Raw genomic sequence first — 20363 nt, 5'->3', positions numbered from 1 at the left:
ATGCAAAAAAGTAGTTTGATATAAAATGGTCCGTTGTGGAAAAGCTGACAGAGTCAGAGTTGTTCACAGTGGCGGTGACAAGAACCAGACGTTTGAAGGGTTCAATGCCTCTAATCTCTCTCACAGAGAATTATTATATTAAATGATTATTAATAAGAGCTAAACTCAATTACCACATGCTGCAGGGCTCTGAGACTTGCAGTATCACACATTACAGCACCGTGAAGAAGTCAATTCATAAATACGGATACAATGTTGGTGATACTGCCATATCAATATTTTGAACACAGCTGTAATGGCAAATAACATTAATGAATTGAAGGAATAAAGCACAGATATTTGAGTCCAGTAACCCAGCTTGACCTAAACATTCTGCTCTTCTGTGCTACAATAAATATGTTAAGAAATATATTTGTTTGAAATACCCACCAAATCTAAACATGTGTCTGGCACTCATCTAGTTGTATTGAAACATTTTTAAAGTTGAGTCTCACCAGTTGCTCAGCTCCAGATGATTTCTGATGAGAAACATCTAAAACAAAACAGACACATGAGGTAAATGCAGCAATACAATAACAGCAAAGAATAAGAATGAACTTCAACACAAAACAAACTAGTCATTATGTATTACTGACTAAAATGTAGCTGAATAAACTGTAGGTAATTAATGTAAAGCACAAAGAACATTTTAAAAATACTCTGGAATGTACAAATCCACCAGTGTTACTAGAGTAAATAACAAATTACTGCCCCTCTCTGTTTACAGTGCGCTACTGGGATGAGACAGCTGTCCAGATGTGAAGCTGGGCGGTTACTGTGTTTACAGTGCGCTGCTGGGATGAGACAGCTGTCCAGATGTGAAGCTGGGCGGTCACTGTGTTTACAGTGCGCTGCTGGGATGAGACAGCTGTCCAGATGTGAAGCTGGGCGGTCACTGTGTTTACAGTGCGCTGCTGGGATGAGACAGCTGTCCAGATGTGAAGCTGGGCGGTCACTGTTTTTACAGTACGCTACTGGGATGAGACAGCTGTCCAGATGTGAAGATGGGCGGTCACTGTGTTTACAGTGCGCTGCTGGGATGAGACAGCTGTCCAGATGTGAAGCTCGGGGGTCACTGTTTTTACAGTGCGCTGCTGGGATGAGACAGCTGTCCAGATGTGAAGCTCGGGGGTCACTGTGTTTACAGTGCGCTGCTGGGATGAGACAGCTGTCCAGATGTGAAGCTGACTGTTCAGTGTGTTTACAGTGCGCTGCTGGGATGAGACAGCTGTCCAGATGTGAAGCTGGGCGGTCACTGTGTTTACAGTGCGCTGCTGGGAGCGGCTGCTAAGCTGAACATCCTCGTTTCTGGGAGCTGAGCGCGTCGCCAGGCGGGCGGCGCTGTCTCGGTAAGGAATGTAAGAGTCGGTCTGGACGAGGTTTAACACTCGCTAAACAAACCCGATAAACCTGCCCGCGTCAGCGCCGTGACCGGGACCCTCACTGTAAACCGCTCCTAACGGTCGCGTTCGGCTTTAAACGGGAGAACACGGCGCTCGCGCTTCAACGATCAAGAGGCGGAGTCGAGCGCTCTGATTGGTCTAAACTCCCGCCAGTCATTTGTTTGTCCTCCCACAGATTTTTTGCCGGTTTGCGTCTCTGCTGCACTGAATGAACTGCGTTTGTTTGTTTGTTTGTTTGTTTGTTTGTTTGTTTTTTAATCTAGACCGAGCAGAAAAGTGCAAAGCCTTGAAATAAGACAGCTGTACATGATTATTATACACAGCATCGCTGAAGACGCCGTGTCTTAATATATTAAAGTCGAAGTATGAAGTTGGACATTTAAACAAAATCTATTTATTATGTCATTTTACTTGGTGAATCAACAACTCTTTATATTGCTACTCAAATACATTTGTTTATTGTTGTTTGTGTTTTCCAAATACCTGGAGATGATAATTCTGAAAGTTATACACAGCATATAAAAGAGTTTGTTCTCTGTCTGTTGTGCCATGAAAAGTCCTAATGGTCTAACTCTGGGCAGCCCTGGTCCACTTAAGAAGATAAACAGAAGTGTAGATGTTGAAGAGAGTGAACTAAATACTCAGTGTGCATCAAGTTCTGGTTGTATGCGATCTCTAAAATACTCGGGTTAGCCGTTCATGTACTTTTGCTTCCTATTAGTCCAAAGTTGTTTCATCTTGTACAAAGTCCTGGACGTTCCACAGACGTCAAGATTCCTGCATACTTAAGTGGTTCAGTAATTAGGTGGATCCAAGCTTTTGAAATGTTTATGAAAATACTGCCAGATGCCGGAGACATTCTTTTGCAGTAGTTATGAAAAGAAAAGAAAAAATCCCCCTAAAATATTTTTTAAACTCATTCAGGGTGGAGAGCGGTGCAGTCAGGGGGTGTCGTAACACAAAACAGCCCCCAAAGAAAATCGAAACTTCTCGGATTTACCATTTTTATGAGATTTTACCATCGTCAGTATATAACAACGGCTTTGTGCTGTAGACATCGCTGCCCCTGGTTCCTCTCACCATCACTGAGTTGGTACGTGGGCGCAGCACTTTCTCAGGAAAAGCAAAACAAACAGAGCATCACCGCATTCATTCATGTAACAGGACTGATTTATTGTCTATGGTACAGCTCACATAGAGCTCTCCTGTCTCTCCTCCAGGAGAAGCTCTGCTGATGCTTCTTTTCATTTCACACCATTTACATCTTTAAATACATGTTATTCATAATTTCATGATTTTCAAAATACTGAAAAGTGGCAACCCTTTCTCCCAGTAAGGGTTTTCAATCATGCATGGTACTGAGTTCACCCCAAATCCATCCACAAAAAGAAAGGAGAAAAAAAAATGTTGTTCAGTATCAAAATAAACAGCATCCATCGAGTAAAAGCCAAAAACATGAGACATCTCACACGCACGAATGAACACCCATCGGCATTTCTGTATTTACTTCACTATAAAAGAACAATCTGTCTTGCTGCTGTGATTGTTGTAGAAGTTGCAAGAGCTGAAGTGATGCAGCCACACGGTCAGCCACCGCTCGCACTCTAGAACAGGACTATACACCCGTCATACAGCAGGGACAGCCTCCTTCCAACTTGACGCTATGCATTTGAAGCTCAATAACAGGGAGCAGTGAACTCCCGATGAATTAAAGGCAGAGGTACCAAAGAGGCTCTGGGACAGGTTTAGATGCAGACTAAGGGAACAGAAGCTACTAAATACCACCACAGTCATTCCCATCAAAGGTAAAACGGTTCAAGTCAAAGGTTTGACCACAGCGGATTGGTTTTCACGGCATTTTTAACCCAGTGGTCACCAACTGTCCTCCTAAAGATCTACTTTCCAACCTGCATCTAACATTCTGCCCCTTCCTCACCTGCCACTAATGCATCTGACCCAGCCCATCAAGGCCTCCTGAAGAAGTTAATCAGCTGGAGCAGATGTAGTTGGAACTAGATTCAACAAGAAAGTAGTTTGGGGGACCACAGATCTTACGGCTTGGCCTTCAATGCTTGACATTTGTTTCTAAGACGAATATAAACGAGAAGTTGAACAGGTGCAAACTTGAATAGGCTTTTTTTAATGCTTATATTTTTCTCGTCTTCATTACTGATCTAAAACGAGAAAGACAAACCCTTCATTCGTGTCTTCTAACCTTTGACTGATACTGTAGGTGATGATCATAGAAAAAAGGAGCTATTTTCACATAAAAACCTGACTCATCTGCAGTTCACACCACGGTCACAAGAGGGCAGCAGATAACAGAGCCCCACCTAAAGCAGAAAATGGGCCTGGCCAGGAGACAATCAAAAGACACACCAGCGTTTTGGGAAAACTGTAAGACAACCAGGTATAATTTCTCTCGACATCCTGATTATAGGCATCATCGACCAGGCTGTTAGCACTGACGCTAAAACGGATCCACTCTTCTGAGAAACGTTAGAACTTTAAATAGAAAGCAAAATGCCATCTGCAGCCACCGTGAACAGAGAGGGGACCCTGTTGAGTTATTTAAGCGTCAAGTCGTTCAGGACAACAAGTCCAGCATGGATTTAACCTCCAAATCAAATCACAGCACAATCACCGCCAGCTGCAGAATATTCTAGAACATGGATTCCCAAGTATGCAGCCATGCACACACTCATACGGGCTGTATCGACTCAGCTTGTGCACATTTCCAGAATGTCACAGGAGCTCATGTTGAACAAGACGGAAGGAGCACACCTGAACTCATTAAGACTAGATTCCTCAGTCTTAACTCACAATCCATGCCCACAAATGCACTCTTCCAAAGCAGCCACAGAGAATTTGGACAAGCTTTGCCGTCGTAGGCTGTAACCCAAAGGGAGAGGAGGGACACTTTTACAATCAAATAAAAATGTGGTTAAAATGATAAAAAACGAATACGCAGTTCAGTGTCCAAACTTTTGACTGGTCGTCTACATGAATTGAACAGCTTGGTTTTTTGGACTGAACTGTATTTGTGATGAGTCGGCAATTTTCTCCAAAATTATTAAAGATTCAGACTAAAAAAATAACACAGTTCATAAACCAAACAGTGTAAATAATATTTTGAGTGTATCTATAAAGTAACGATCATATTTAATAGATAAATCATTATTTATCACATAATCTCACAGATGATCCAACACCACAAACCAAGAACCCGGCGTAGAGCGGCTGAGTGAAAGTGGTGTGGACTGTGTGTAGGAGGGTCATTGTGTCAGAGACGCTGTAGAAGGACAGAGTTCCTGCACTGTGATCCACATACACTCCTATTCTGGAGGATGATGGTCCTGAGATCTCAGTCCGAATGTAGTTGTGCAGGAAAGCGAGAGAGGAAGAACACCGCAGACTCCAGGACTGACTGTTGCGTCCAAACACACAATCATTACCCCGTCCTTTCCTGCTGATCCCTTTATATGAGACTGATATGTACACAGCTCCTCCACTGCTCCACTCAACCTCCCAGTAACAGCGTCCACTCACACTCTCCTTACACAACACCTGATCCCAGTACTTAAATCTCTCTGGATGGTCAGAGTATGACTGGACTTCATTACTGTACGTCACCACTCTGTTCTTCTCAGACAGAATGAGGCGAGGATTTGCTGTGTTAGGATCCAGAGTCAGCTGACAGAAATCTAAAAAGAGAAAATTTGATTTTATTTAAATGATTTATTTGATAAAAATTCTGTGTCAGTGTTTTTCATCTTTAAACATTTCCATGTAAATAATTTAGACTCATAAATAAGTAATAATAATTACGAGTAATGAGAAATAATTAGACTCATGAATAAAGTTCACCAAAAACAACAGATCAATCACATTTAAACAGTACAGACACACCAATTATATCTGTGTGTGTGTGTGTGTGTGTGCATGTGAGTGTGTGTGTGTGATGGTTTGCATGTGAGTGTGTGGGTGTGCATGTGTGTGTGTGTGTTTGTGTGTGTGTTTGTGTTTGTTATTCTTACACTGCAGAAAATCTCTGGTTTTTGGTTCTGAGGATAAAATCTGAACTGCTGCAGCTGTGGAGACACAACAGACCAACACAGTCAATAGAATAGAATAGAATAGAATAGAAAAGAGGGACTGAGTGAGACGTCATGCAGATGAAAATAAACAAATGATCATGTTAAAACTGGAAAGTGTCATTTTGTGTGTCGTCTTTTAGTAGAACACAAAGAATAAACTTGATTTTATTCCCAAACAATTATCATCATCATCATCGTCGTTGCCCGCTTAGTCCAAACAGGGTCGCGGTAGCAGTTGGGAGAGCAGAGAATCCCAGATGACCCTGTCCCCCGCAACTTCCTCCAGCTCATTCCCGGGGACCCCAAGCCGCTCCCAGGCCAACTTGGAGACATAATCCCTCCAGCGGGTCCTAGGGCGGCCCCGGGGTCTTGTCCCGGTAGGCCGTGCCTGGAACACCCCCACCGTGAGGCGTCCAGGGGGCATCCGGATCAGATGCCCGAACCACCTCAACTGGCTCCTCTCAATGCAGAGGAGTAGCGGCTCTACTCTGAGCTCCTCAGAGATTGGATAGCCCGGAGTAGTAGCCCCGGCACCCCATACTCCCAGAGGACCTCCCACAAGATATCTCGAGGAACACGGTCATAAGCCTTCTCCAAGTCCACAAAACACATGTAGACTGGGTTGGCAAACTCCCATGCCCCCTCAACAATCTGTGAGAGGGTGAAAAACTGATCCATTGTTCCACGGCCAGGACGGAATCCACATTGTTCCTCCTCAGTCTGAGGTTCAACTATCGGTCGGAGTCTCCTTTCCAGCACCTTTGCATAGACTTTCCCAGGGAGGCTGAGCAGTGTGATACCCCGATAATTGGCACACACCCTCCGGTCCCCCTTTTTAAAAATAGGGACCACCACCCCAGTCTGCCAGTCCAAGGGTACTGTTCCCGAGGTCCATGCAATATTGCAAAGGCGTGTTAGCCATGACAGCCCCACAATATCCAGAGCCTTAAGCATTTCTGGACGAATCTCATCCACCCCCGGTGCCTTACCACTGAGGAGCTTACCAACTACCTCAGTGATCTCCACCAGGGAAATGGAACTTGACACCCCAGAAGCCTCTGGCCCTGACTCCCGTGAGGGAGGCACGTCTCCCGGATTAAGAAGTTCCTCAAAGTGCTCCTTCCACCGACCGACAATATCCTCATTTGAAGTCAGAGTTTCTCCACCCTTGCCGAATTCAGCTTGGGCGCAGCCACCCCGACCCCTCCTGAGTCGCCGGACAGTTGTCCAGAACCTCTTTGAGGCCGAATGAAAGTCTTTTTCCAAGGCCTCACCAAACTCCTCCCATGCCCTGGATTTTGCTTCTGCCACAGTTGCAGCTGCCACCTTTTTTGCCTGTAGGTACCTATCTGCTGAATCGGGAGTCCTTCGGGCCAACCAGTCCCTAAAGGCCTCTTTCTTCAGCTTGACGGCCTCCCTCACCACCGGTGTCCACCAGGAGGTTCTTGGGTTACCCACGACAGGCACCCACAAGCTTTTGGCCACAGCTACGCCTGGCAGCTTCCACAATGGAAGTTTTGAACAGGGTCCATTCAGACTCCATGTCCCCTACCTCCTCCGGGACGTGAGAAAAGCTCTCCCGGAGGTGGGAGTTGAAATCATTCCGAACAGGGGCCTCTGAAAGTTGTTCCCAGCACACCCTCACTATTCGCTTGGGCCTACCGGGTCTGACCATCAGTCTTCCCTGCCATCTGATCCAACTCACCACCAGATGGTGATCAGTTGACAGCTCAGCACCTCTCTTCACCCTAGTGTCCAGAACATATGGTCCCATGTCAGATGAAACGACAACAAAGTCGATCATTGACCTTTGACCCAAGGAGCTCTGGTACCATGTACACTTATGAACATCCTTGTGTTCGAACTTGGTGTTCGTTATGGACAATCCATGCCTGGCACAGAAGTCCAATAACAACTCACCATTCGGGTTTAGATCGGGCAGGCCGTTCTTCCCAATCACGCCTCTCCAGGTCTCCCAGTCATTGTCAACGTGAGCATTGAAGTCTCCCAGTAGGACTATGGAGTCTGTAGGCGGGACCCTTTCCAGAACCCCGCCCACTCGCTCCAGGAAGGCCGAATACTCTGACCTGTTGTTTGGTGCATACGCACAGACAACAGTCAAAGTTTTCCTCTCTGCAATTTTAATTCGCATTGAGGCGACCCTCTCGTCCACCGGGACAAACTCCAACTGCCTGGTCACCAGCCGGGGACTTGTGAGTATCCCCACACCTGCCCGGCGCCTCTCACCCTGTGCAACCCCTGAGTAGGAGAGAGATCAACCCCTATCCAGGAGTTTGGTTCCAGAGCCGACACTGTGGGTGGAGGTGAGCCCAACTATATCTAGTTGGTACCTCTCAACCTCCTGCACAAGTTCCGGCTCCTTCCCCCCCAGTGAGGTTACGTTCCATGTACCAAGAGCTAGTTTCTGCTGCAGGGGCCTAGGCCAACTAGGGCCTCCCCGCCATCTCCCACTGCCAATATGGCACTGCACCGCTCCCCCATACTGGACCTTGCGGGTGGTGGGCCCACATGGCCTCCCCACGTTGCCTCTTCGGGCTGAGCCCAGCCAGATTACGTGGGCTGCCCGGCCACCAGGTGCTCGCCGTGGAACTCTACCCCCAGGTCTGGCTCCAGGGGTAGGTCCCGGTGAACCTTTCCCGGGCAGGGTACACGATTTTTTATGTACCAAATTCATGGAGAATAAAGCAAACAATTATTCCAGGATAAAATCTATTTCTCTCCTGTTTATTCAGATCTTTCCCATTTCAGTAGTGAATATTAAAGGGTGTCTAATGTCGACTGTCACTGTAAAACTGAACAGGTTGTTGAGTCACTGTGTTTCTGTAAAAACGCCACATTTATGTTTAAACATGCTGACAAAACAAACAGCACTTAATATTCATCACAGTATTATTTCATGTTTATAACAGATACATAAACATGAGAATTCTTAGTTGATGAATACAGATCGGTCACTATTACATTCCCTCTTTCCTTCTTCCTTTTTTCTTTCTCTCCATCTAACGAGAGGAATAAAAGCAGATTAGATCATTTCTACTGTGTTTGGGAAACTTCCTCTTTACTCTCTGTTCAAGTACAGATTTCCATCCTTATGCTCCACAGCAGGACAGCTCCTCTTACCATGAGGAGGGATTTTACTGAACTCCTCTCTGCAGAGCTCCTCTAGTCGCTCCTTCAGCTCAGAGACAGATCTCCTCACTCCATCAAATGAGAGGTGCTGATGGACAGTGATGCTGGGTGAGTCCTCAGATCCAGAAGAGACACAGAGAGACTGGAAACTCTACAGAGAGAACAAACGCAGTGGAGGAAGATAAAGGAGTACAGGAGAAATGAAGGAGCTCCAGTTAGACTAAAGACAGACTTGTGATCACAGACAGGTAGATTTACTGCTGCCTTAATGAACTTTAGCTGAGAGGAGCTTTAGAAGCTGGATGAGGAGCAGGTTCCTCTGTAGATCAGTGATTGTTACCTGGAGGAAATGGATGTGATCCTCTGTGTGTGAAAGCTGCTCCAGCTCAGTGCGTCTCCTCTGTAGATCAGCGATCTCCTGCTTCAGTTTCTCCAGGAGTTCTTCAGCTCCACTCAGTTCAGCCTCCTCCTGAGCTCTGATCAGCTCTGTTACCTCAGAGCGCTTTTTCTCAATGGAGCGGATCAGTTCAGTAAAGATCCTCTCACTGTCCTCCACTGCTGACTGAGCACAGCGCTGTGAGGACAAGGACACACCAGATGGAGGAACATTTCACCTCTTAAACTGCAGCCGCATTATTAATTCATCTCAAGGTTTATCAGAGGAATTTTTCAGTAACAATATGAAACTAAAGGAAATCTAGAGTCACAATCAGGATCTTAAAGGGTTAAAAGAAAAGTTAAAATATCAAATATGCTTTTCCCCAAATGACCTTTACTGTAGTTTAAATGTAATGGAAGCTTATCTCTATTATCATGGTGTAAACTGCATGTCTATATTCTCACAGTTAACAAACCACACTGAGCTGTTAAATCATGTAGAATAGTCTTGTTTGTAGTGACTGACACTGAAAATAACATCTATAAAATAAAGAAGAAAACTTTTGTAGCTATGTGTCACAGTTGGCCCCTCCCAGTCCTGTCCATGTGCTCATGTTTTGGTTTTGTAACTCCGCCCCTGATTGTTTTCACCTGTCCCTCATTGTTCTGTGTATTTAAGCCCTGTGTTTGCCCTTTGTTTTCGCTGGTCGTTGTATGCTTGTCGTTTTGGTGTTGTTTGGCGTAACCAGCTGTTTATCATGTCTTACCCTCAATCTGTTCGTGTTGGCTCTTTGACCCTGGACCGTTATGACCCTGATTTTGGATTTGCCCTCAATAAAAGTCGCTTATCTCCGCACTTGCGTCCACTACCTCGCTCCTCGTTACAGAACGACCAGCTGCCTATGGACGCAGCAGGTAAGCGACACACTGGCTTGTGGCAGTTCCGTTGGGACGAAACTCTGGCGGTTTCCACGCAGCCCGAGTTACCCACGTCCCAGCGCTGCCCCGCCAGTGAGAGTGAATCCCCTGGCGCTGTGGGAACACGAGCGTCTCGTCGGTCACGCAGGAAAGCGAAGGACCTTCCCGCCTTGTGTCCGGGCGACGAGAGCTCAGATAAGCGCCTTGGGTCCACTCGGCTTGAACAACGCTGCAGGGAGGAACGACCTGCAGCGCAAGTCGAGGTGAGACGGAAGGAGCATTCAGATGACCCGTTTTTTGGAACTCGGCTCGTTCGCAAGCGCCACTGCGAGCTGCCTATCGCTCGAGTGAGCCTTGGGAACGGTCGAGTGGGTCCAGTGTCTGTCTGTTCCTCCAGGTTGGAGCAGAGGTCCCCAGCCCGAAAGCCTGATCCCGTGGCCGCACCCCGCGGCACTCCTGATCCCGTAACTACACCCCGCGGCACTCCTGATCCCGTGGCCGCACCCCGCGGCAAGCCTGCGCCTCCGGACCCGCCGCCAGTCGCCGCGCCTCCGGACCCGCCGCCAGTCGCCGCGCCTCTGGACCCGCCGCCAGTTGCCGCGCCTCCGGACCCGCCGCCAGTGCTGGTGGACGTCGTAGCAGGCCCGCCTGCCTCCGTGGATGTCGTAGCAGGCCCGCCTGCCTCCGTGGACGTCGTAGCAGGCCTGCCTGCCTCCGAGGACGTTACATCCCCTTTGTTCCCACCCATCCCGCCCTCGCCTGTGTCTGTTCCCCCTGGGCCTTCCGTTTCTGTCTCTGTTCCCCGTGGTCCTTCTGTGCCTCCTGTGTCTGTTTCTGTTCCTTTGTTTCTGCCCTGTTCGGTCCCTGGTTTTGTCCTGTTCCCTACTGTTGTGTCTGTCTCGGTTCCTGTTCCTGTTGTGGTTCCCGTTCCTGTGTCTCCTTTTGTTTCTGTTTCTGTTTCTGTGCCCGTTTCTGTTCCTGTGTCTGTCTTGGTGCCTGTTCCCCTGTCTTTTGCGTGGTCTGTTGTTCGTTCTTGTTTTCCTCGTCCTGTGTCTCCAGTCGTCTCTCGGTCGGCGTCGTTTTGTGTTGTGCCTCCTCGTCCTCCCTCCGTTTTTTGTCCTCGTTTTGTTTCTTCTGTTCCTGTGTCTGGTGTGTCTCCGTCTGTGTCTGGTCCTGCCTCTTGTGGTCCTGCCTCTTGTGGTCCTGCCTCTGTGCCCGTTTCTGCCTCTGTGCCCGTTTCTGCCTCTGCTCCTGAGTCTGTGCCTGTTGTCTAGTTTGGTTTTGTCTTTCTGGGTTTTGCTTACTTGTTTTGTTTTCGGTTATGTGTGGCACGCCTCGGTGTGCGTGCCTTTGGGGGGGGGGTACTGTCACGGTTGGCCCCTCCCAGTCCTGTCCATGTGCTCATGTTTTGGTTTTGTAACTCCGCCCCTGATTGTTTTCACCTGTCCCTCATTGTTCTGTGTATTTAAGCCCTGTGTTTGCCCTTTGTTTTCGCTGGTCGTTGTATGCTTGTCGTTTTGGTGTTGTTTGCCGTAACCAGCTGTTTATCATGTCTTACCCTCAATCTGTTCGTGTTGGCTCTTTGACCCTGATTTTGGATTTGCCCTCAATAAAAGTCGCTTAGCTCCGCACTTGCGTCCGCTACCTCGCTCCTCGTTACACTATGTGACATTATTTTGTCCGTGTTTACAGGTAACAGTGTGTCATACAGTGTCAGAAACCACATAAACATGTCTATCAGGCCTTTTTCAGCCAGACAGCCCAAAGGTGAGTTTTTGTTGGATCTGATTTGAGCTGAACAGATTTCCTGCAGTCTGAATGAAAAAAGCCACTTCAAGCCACATTTGTTTACCACTGGAGAAAAAGGCGCTGTGCAGGTTCGTATTTCAGTCAACAAGGTGCAAAAAATATGAAGCTACAACAGCGGTTTTAATGTCTAACTGTGTACCTTTAAATACGTTTTTCCCAGGAAAAAGACACATTATTACCTTTTCATGACCGAATGTTTTAAATCGAGCAGTAAAATAAAAGGCTGGAGACGAGACGGACGGTGTGGAGTCAATACAACTTCAAGATGTACTTGCAGTAGAATATGATACATTTGTGCTCCCTGACTAAAGGTACTGAAGTTGGACCCTTGTCAGCACCACTGTGACAGTTTACGACCTTTTTCTGAAAGGGCAGGTGATTTTTAACCTGATTCTAATCAGATTTATGGATATGTGACTCGGATTGAATAGTCAGATCAGATGTCATGTGTTTTTCATCATTCAGGGCGACAGTTAATGTTACAGCGTCACAACTGGCCCCACCCAGTCGTCCATGTGCTTCCTTGTTTTGTTTCTTCCCGGTCCTGCCCCCTTGTTTCCAGACCCTGCCCTTGATTGTACCACCTGTGTTTATCACCTTTGTCTTGTTAACATTCCTTGTCTCTGTATTTAAGCCCTATGCTTGTCTGTAGTTTTGCCTGGTCTGTTTTTCTGTAGTTGTGGTCAGCGTATGTGTCGCATGGTTGCTCCCCGGCATTACATACAGCTTAAACATGGAGAGTAGAAGCTTTTAACAGACATTTAAGAAACATTTAGTTTTACTTTATATGTTGTAGTTTACAGTGACTGATTCATTAAAAGACGCATACATTAGTGTCACAGTCTCGTCGTACAGCAGTCGATAAAAAGTGAAACACTTTACTTTTATTTGCAAGCAATCAGATCAGATTTGTGTGTCCAGACATTACCAGCCTTTCTGTGTAGGTTGCCATGACAACGATGTGTCAGTAAATATGTAGCTAAGCTGGTGACGCTTATTTCAAACATGAAAAATGGAGGTACATCATCTCTCCCGCCAAACCCTTCAGAATTATCTGGAAAAACCATGAACTGCTCTTCTTGAATCCCAGCACATTCATCACTCTGGATTTGACCACGTTCGTGTTTGTCGCCTTGTGAGTGACACAAAATACACTTCACAATCTGATTTGAGCGTCCAGACTGAGACACATCTGTAAAAATCAGATTGGAATCGCATTTCAAACCACTTCCAAATATGGTTTGGATCTGATTTGCAAAAATCAGATTTTATGTGGCTTTTCTGTGTCCAGACTATCACAAATAAATCTGGATACAATCTGATTATGCCAATAATCAGATCTAGGCTGGGAGTCTGAACACAGCCATAAAGTCAGATCACCAGTAATCAATGAACGACACAACACCAGTGCTGTCAACACTCTGACACCACTGAGCAGGTAACAGCTGGCTGTGAGCGATGTACTATACGGTTCCCCTACACTATATACAATTACCTACATCCTAGTGGATTGAATACATGTACAAATCAGCTGCCAATCACCTGATACTGTGATTAATAAGTCAAATAATGTAAATCAGATTTTTCACCAAACAGTTCCTTTAAAGCTGAACCTTCATTTCCTCTCTTACTGTGATTCTAGATGACTTACTGTCCACACTGTGGAGGAGAGACTGACTGAGCTCTGAAACACCAAATCTCTGCTCAGTTCTCACCTTAAGAGTCTTCACAGCCTGTTTCAGCTCCTGCTGCTCCTTCTGTTTCTCCTGGATTCTCTGCTGGAATTTACTCTGAATCTCCTTCAGCTGATTCTATGAACAAAGACATTTGATGAGTTTGTGTAAATTAAGACCTGCAAAGTTAAAGATGTGAAATAGGTTTATACAGTTATAACACACTGTCCTGTGATCACTGTAAGACAGGAAGACGGGTGTTGGCTGGTCACATGATCACTGACTGGTCTGACCGTTTGCTGAAAACTACCTCACGCAAAGTTTCTCTGAAAACTCACTGCTTGAATTCAAGACCTGAAAGATCAGTTTAAACTGTTTACCTGATTAATGAAGCTCATTCTAGACTACAAACCCAATTAGCCTGAACTGAACCCAAATGATTTCTAGTTCTCACCTGTTTCTCGGTTCTCTCTGTTGCAGCTGAGACTGTATCGTGGCCTCTGTGTTCCTCCATCATACATAAATAGCAGATGTAGCTTTGGTCAGTACGACAGTAGATCTCGATCAGTTTGTCGTGCTGAGAGCAGATCTTCTCCTGTAGCTGTGAGGAGGCTTTGACCAGCTTGTGCTTTTTCAGTGCAGCAACTTCACTGTGAGGTTTAAGATGAGTTTCACAAAAGGAGGCCAGACACGTCAGACAGGACTTGATGGCTTTGAGTTTTCTCCCAGTACAGAAATCACACTCCACATCTCCAGGTCCAGCGTAACAGGGAGCAGGAGGAGCAGCCCGGAGTTCTGTCTTCTTCAGTTTCTCCACCACTTCAGCCAGCATGTTGTTTCTGCGTAGAACAGGCCTTGGAGTGAAAGTCTCTCTGCACTGGGGGCAGCTGTAGACCCCCCTCTGATCCTCCTGATCCCAGCAGCCATTAATACACACCTTACAGAAACTGTGTCCACAGTGGATGGTCACTGGATCCTTCAGCAGATCCAGACAGACTGGACAGCTCAGCTCGTCGTGATCTACTGAAATACTGGCCATTGTCCTGCACGTCTAGACGGAGAGACAGCAGCTCTCTGAGATCAGTTTCGTTTACTCTGAGCTGGGTGTGCTCCTGTAGGTTAAAGTGTTCTATTGAGGGTGGAGAAAGAGAGAATGATAAGAATGAGGAACAAACAGAGAGGCTGAAGTGACAGAGTCAGAATTTTTAGGTAGAATTTTGACAAAACGTCATGGCCAGTTAATCTTCAAATCTGTTTCCTCATATTTTGGGGACTAAACTGTGTGCAGTGTGGGTTTGGATTCATTTGCAGAACCATAAACCCTTTTATAGTCCAGTAATGTTAGAAAAACTGCTCATCTAATCATAAATAGACTGGATTAGCTACACTCAGCCAGTGAGTTCTAAGGTCTGTGTTTACATTGTCTTGTCTTCTCCATTCAAAATGCACTGTGGACGGTGCTACTCTGAGGACTGGATTGAGAACCAGTGATGTAGTGTTCTTCACTGGTAATTAGGGGGGTCATGGTCCTGTTCTAGGGGTCAGAGGGACTGGTGGGTGGGTGTGAATCAGTGCTTGAACATTAAGATTTGATCAGTGCTTCTGCTTTATGTCAGCTGACATGCTGGTGACGTCACAAAAGAAATCAAACTTGCACTGGTTGAAACTTTTAGCAGGAAACGTCTCCTGTTGATTTTCTCCTGTAGAAAGAGTTTAAAAACAATAACAGTTTAAAGGCAGAACATTGTGTGTGCGATAACAGTTATTGAGGAAGCATAGAGAATTCAGTCAGTGCAGGTGTAACAACTTCAATACAGCACTGATAAACTGACCTGATGCTCTGTCTCTTCTGAGGGTCTTGCATTTGCTTTTTTTATGGATACCACAAAATGTTGTTGGTGCTGATGTGACATGTAAAACTCAATGATATTGATATTTCAGTTTTGGGTGTTAAAAATGGAGACAGTTCAGTTTAATATATTTTTATACCTCAGCTGCACTAAGAAGGATGTGCAAGATGACCACAACCACCTCAAAACATGTTCACTTGCTGTAAAAGTATCTCAGCTGATAGACTGCAGACATGAGTCACTCAAACCCAGATGAAACCTTTCCCACCCAATGAGAGCAGGTCTACACTACCAGTCTGGGTCTGAGCTCCTCAGTGCTGCAGTCAGGAAAGAAGTTTGCTGGGAATCAAACTTGGCTCCAGTGATGTTGTAATCCAGTATAACTAACCACAGTTATTAGTATTTTCACTTCTGAAGCTGTTACTATCAATTTACCAAACAGTACTATTACACAATCACCCCTATGAAACCAAAAAGGAAGGACTTGTGTACCCTGCCTGGATCAGGGTTACCGGGGCCCCACCCTGGAGCCAGGCTTGGGGGAGGGGCTCGCCAGCGAGCGTCTGGTGGCCGGGCATTCACTCATGGTGCCCGGCCGGCCCCAGCCCGAAGGAGCTACATGAGTCCCCCCTCCCATCGACCCACCACCGGTGGGAGGGGCAGTAGTAGGGGTGTGGTGCATTGTGGATCGGGCAGTGTCCGAAGGCGTGGGCCTTGGCGTTCTGATCCTCGGTTGCTGAAACTGGCTTTTAGAACTTGGAACGTTACCTCACTGGCGGGGAAGGAGCCTGAGTTGGTGCGCGAGGTCGAGAGATACCGGCTAGATATAGTCGGGCTCACCTCAACACACAGCTTGGGCTCTGGGTCCAATCTCCTTGAGAGGGGCTGGACTTTTTTCTTTTCTGGAGTTGCCCATGGTGAGAGGCGGCGGGCAGGTGTGGGCTTTCTCATAGCCCCTTGTCTCGGTGCCTGTATGTTGGGGTTTTCCCCGGTGGATGAGAGGGTACCATCCCTACGCCTTCGGGTTGGGGAATGGGTCCTGACTGTTGTCTGTGTTTATGCACCGAACAACAGTTCAGAATACCCAGCCTTCATACCCAGCCAGAGTCCTTGGGAGGGGTGCTTGAAAGTGCTCCTCCTGGAGACTCGATTGTCCTACTGGGGGACTTCAGCGCTCATGTGGGCAACGACAGTAAGACCTGGAGGGGTGTGATTGGGAGGAATGGCCTCTCTGATCTGAACCCGTGTGGTGTTCAGTTTTTGGACTTCTGTGCAAACCACAGTTTGTCCATAACGAACACCATGTTTGAACACAAGGATGTCCATAAGTGCACATGGCACCAGGACACCCTAGGCCGCAGTTCAATGATTGACTTTGTAGTCGTGTCAGCGGACTTTCGGCCATGTGTATTGGACACTCGGGTAAAGAGAGGAGCTGAGCTGTCAACTGATCACCACCTGGTGGTGAGTTGGATCAGGTGCTGGGGGAAGATGCCGGTCAGACCAGGCAAACCCAAACGTATAGTGAGGGTTTGCTGGGAACGTCTGGCAGAACAACCTGTCAGATTGATCTTCAACTCACACCTCCGTCAGAACTTTGACCAGATATCGGGGGAGGTGGGGGACATTGACTCAGAATGGGCCATGTTCCGCTCCTCCATTGTTGAAGCGGCTGACTGTAGCTGTGGTCGCAAGGTAGTTGGTGCCTGTCGGGGCGGTAATCCTCGAACCCGGTGGTGGACACCCCAGGTGAGAGATGCCGTCAAGCTGAAGAAGGAGTCCTACCGGACATGGTTGGCCTGTAGGACACCAGAGGCAGCTGGCAGGTATGGACAGGCCAAGCGATCTGCGGCTTCAGTCGTTGCCAAGGCAAAAACCTGGGTGTGGGATGAGTTCGGTGAGGCCTTGGAAAGTGACTTTAAGTCGGCTCCGAAAAGATTCTGGCAAACCGTCAGGCGACTCAGAAGGGGAAAGCAGTGTGCCACTAGCACTGTATATAGTGGAGATGGTGTGCTGCTGACTTCGACTGAAGACGTCATTGGGCGGTGGAAGGTATACTTTGAGGACCTTCTCAATCCCACCAACACGTTCTCCAGTGAGGAGGCAGAGTCTGGGGACACGGGAATAGGCTTGTCCATTACTGAGGCCGAAGTCGCTAAGGTAGTTAAAAAGCTCCTTGGCAGCAGGGCTCCAGGGGTGGATGAGATCTGTCCCGAGTTCCTCAAGGCTCTGGATGTTGTGGGGCTGTCTTGGCTGACACGCCTTTTCAACATTGCGTGGACATCGGGGGTGGTGCCACTGGATTGGCAGACTGGGGTGGTGGTGCCTCTTTTTAAAAAGGGGGACCGGAGGGTGTGTTCCAACTATAGGGGAATCACACTCCTCAGCCTCCCTGGCAAGGTCTATGCAGGGGTACTGGAGAAGAGAGTCCGGCTCATAGTCGAACCTCGGATTCAGGAGGAGCAGTGCGGGTTCCGCCCTGGTCGTGGAACACTGGAGGGTTCATGGGAGTTTGCCCAACCAGTCCACATGTGCTTTGTGGATTTGGAGAAGGCATTCGAATGTGTTCCCCGGGGTATTCTGTGGGAGGTGCTTCGGGAGTACGGGGTACTCTTTGCTACGAGCCATTCAGGCCCTGTACAAACAAAGCAGGAGTTTGGTTCGCATGGCCGGCAGTAAGTCAGACTTGTTCCCAGTGAGAGTTGGACTCCGTCAGGGCTGCCCTTTGTCACCGATTCTATTCATAATTTTTATGGATAGAATTTCTAGTCGCAGTCAGGGGATGGAGGGTGTCCGGTTTGGTGACCTCAGGGTCACATCGCTGCTGTTTGCAGATGATGTGGTCCTATTGGGGACATCAGGCCGTGAACTTCAGCTTTCACTGGATCGGTTTGCAGCCGAGTGTGAAGCGGCCGGGATGAGGATCAGTACCTCCAAATCCGAGGCCATGGTTCTCACGCGGGAAAGGGTGGAGAGCCCTCTCTGGGTCGGGGATGAGCTCTTGCCTCAAGTGGAGGAGTTTAAGTATCTCGGGGTCTTGTTCACGAGTGATGGTATAAGGGAGCGGGAGATTGACAGGTGGATTGGTGCTGGGTCAGCAGTGATGCGGGCTCTTTACCGGTCTGTTGTGGTAAAGAAAGAGCTGAGCCATAAGGCAAGGCTCTCGATCTACTGGTCGATCTATGTTCCCACCCTCACCTATGGTCATGAGCTTTGGGTAATGACCGAAAGAACGAGATCGCGAATACAAGCGGCCGAAATGAGTTTCCTCCGCAGGGTGGCTGGACTCTCCCTTAGAGATAGGGTGAGAAGTTCGGTCATCCGGGAGGGACTCAAAGTAGAGCCGCTGCTTCTCCACGTCGAGAGGAGCCAGTTGAGTTGTTTCGGGCATCTGGTTAGGATGCCTCCCTTGGGAGGTGTCACAGGCAAGTCCACCGGGGAGGAGACCCCGGGGAAGACCCAGGACACGCTGGCGTGACTATATCGCCCAGCTGGCCTGGGAGCGCCTCGGAATCCGTCCCAGGGAGCTAGTGGAAGTGGCTGGGGAAAGGGAGGTCTGGGCCTCATTGCTCAGGATGCTGCCCCCGCGACCTGAACCCCGGAGAAGCGGAAGATGATGGATGGATGGATAGATACTATTACACATAACGAAACACTAATATAAACCAAAACAGATGTATGAAGAGGCATTAAAAATGCTGCAGCTTAAGCTTCTTTGTTTGAGGTGGACCAAATCTGTTCAGTTGGATTTGTGTCCTGAATCAGTTTGCAGTACAGACCAGTCTGACTGTGGAGACGTGAGCAGCTAAAGCTCGTTGTTTTATTTATTTATTTTTTGTTAAGCACAAGTAAAACATAAAAAAACATGACAAGGAAAAGATACACATTTTCCTATATTTTGCAATGGCTTAAAATAATTGGTAAAGTATGTAAAATGCAGCGAAGGAGGGATTGTGTTCATATGTAAATCAATATAGGATGCATCCATCCATCCATCCATCATGTAAACCATATTTTTAAATGGTAAATACTACAAGGACAACATAACAAATGTTGAAACTGAGAAATTGTTTTTTGAAAACTATTTGCCTATTTTGAATTTGATGCCAACAACACATTACAAAAAAGGACAGCGGCCTGTTTACCACTGACTTTCATCCCCTCTTTAAACAAATGTAGAATGAAGAATTGAAATGTAGAATTATATACTGTCAGTGTGTGCTAGCAGCCCAAAAAGCAGTTACAGAATCCATGTTAAATCAGTGTTAATGCATCTACACTCACCGGCCACTTTATTATGTTTAGTGTTTAGTTGCTTGTTAACACAAATAGCTAATCAGCCAATCACACGGCTGCAACTCACTGCATTTAGGCGTGTAGAGGTGGTCAAGACAACTTGCTGAAGTGCAGACCGAACATCAGAATGGGGAAGCAAGGGGATTTAAGAGACTTTGAACGTGGCGTGGTTGTTGGTGCCAGACGGGCTGGTCTGAGTATTTCAGAAACTGCTGATCTACTGGGATTTTCACGCACAACCATCTCTAGGGTTTACAGAGAATGGTCAGAAAAAGAGGAAATATCCAGTGAGTGATCAGTTGTGTGGACGAAAATGCCTTGTTGATGTGAGAGGTCAGAGGAGAATGGGCAGACTTGTTCCAGATGATAGAAAGGCAACAGGAACTCAAATAACCAACCAAAATCTCTGAGGAACGTTTCCAACACCTTGTAGAAAGTCTGCCATGAAGAATTAAGGCACTTCTGAAGGCAAAAGGGGATCCAACCTTTTACTAGATACCTAATAAAGTGGCCAGTGAGTGTTCATTGACTTCCCTGAGTCAACATTTTAAACTAAAGTTGAGTGTTAATCACCTGAATTTATGTTGACACATTTAAAGCTTAACAAAAAAACACAACAACAATGCTCCTTCAATTTTCAACCTCTGAGAATGGTCCACCATAAATAAAATACCTGCTCTGCGGGGGTCCTGGACCAGTGAAGAACCGGGGTCTAACAAAGTATGCAGAGAAACAGATGGTCTACAGTCT

General features: G+C 47.1%; 1 protein-coding gene across 2 annotated transcripts; it reads right to left on the bottom strand.

The window, feature by feature from the left end:
• Nucleotides 1-4377: 4377 nt before the first annotated feature.
• On the bottom strand, nucleotides 4378-14542 carry LOC108444031 (tripartite motif-containing protein 16-like). Of its 2 annotated transcripts, XM_037533571.1 has the most exons (6): nucleotides 13922-14542; nucleotides 13510-13605; nucleotides 9030-9263; nucleotides 8681-8840; nucleotides 5480-5533; nucleotides 4378-5146 (listed from the first exon to the last, which is right to left on the bottom strand). In XM_037533571.1, the coding sequence occupies exons 1-6, from the start codon at nucleotides 14504-14506 to the stop codon at nucleotides 4620-4622; spliced, it is 1656 nt and encodes a 551-aa protein (XP_037389468.1). In that variant the 5' UTR covers nucleotides 14507-14542; the 3' UTR covers nucleotides 4378-4619. The 2 variants fall into 2 exon arrangements, with proteins under 2 accessions (XP_037389468.1, XP_037389469.1); XM_037533572.1 differs by lacking the exon at nucleotides 5480-5533.
• Between the last annotated feature and the right edge of the window lie 5821 nt (nucleotides 14543-20363).

This window comes from Pygocentrus nattereri, chromosome 23 (assembly GCF_015220715.1).
Source record: "Pygocentrus nattereri isolate fPygNat1 chromosome 23, fPygNat1.pri, whole genome shotgun sequence".
Lineage (NCBI taxonomy): Eukaryota > Metazoa > Chordata > Actinopteri > Characiformes > Serrasalmidae > Pygocentrus > Pygocentrus nattereri.
Note: the sequence above shows the minus strand (reverse complement) of the source record. Positions and strands in the feature narration are given on the sequence as shown.

What these genes read in the sequence shown, in the direction of transcription:
- LOC108444031 (XM_037533571.1), bottom strand. Translation starts at nt 14,506, where the DNA reads ATGGCCAGTATTTCAGTAGATCACGACGAGCTGAGCTGTCCAGTCTGT. An exon ending in ATCACATCCATTTCCTCCAG is followed by an intron (nt 8,841 to 9,029) that starts GTAACAATCACT and finishes TTCTCTCTGTAG; the next exon opens with AGTTTCCAGTCTCTCTGTGT. An exon ending in AACCAGAGATTTTCTGCAGT is followed by an intron (nt 5,147 to 5,479) that starts GTAAGAATAACA and finishes TTCTCTTTTTAG; the next exon opens with ATTTCTGTCAGCTGACTCTG.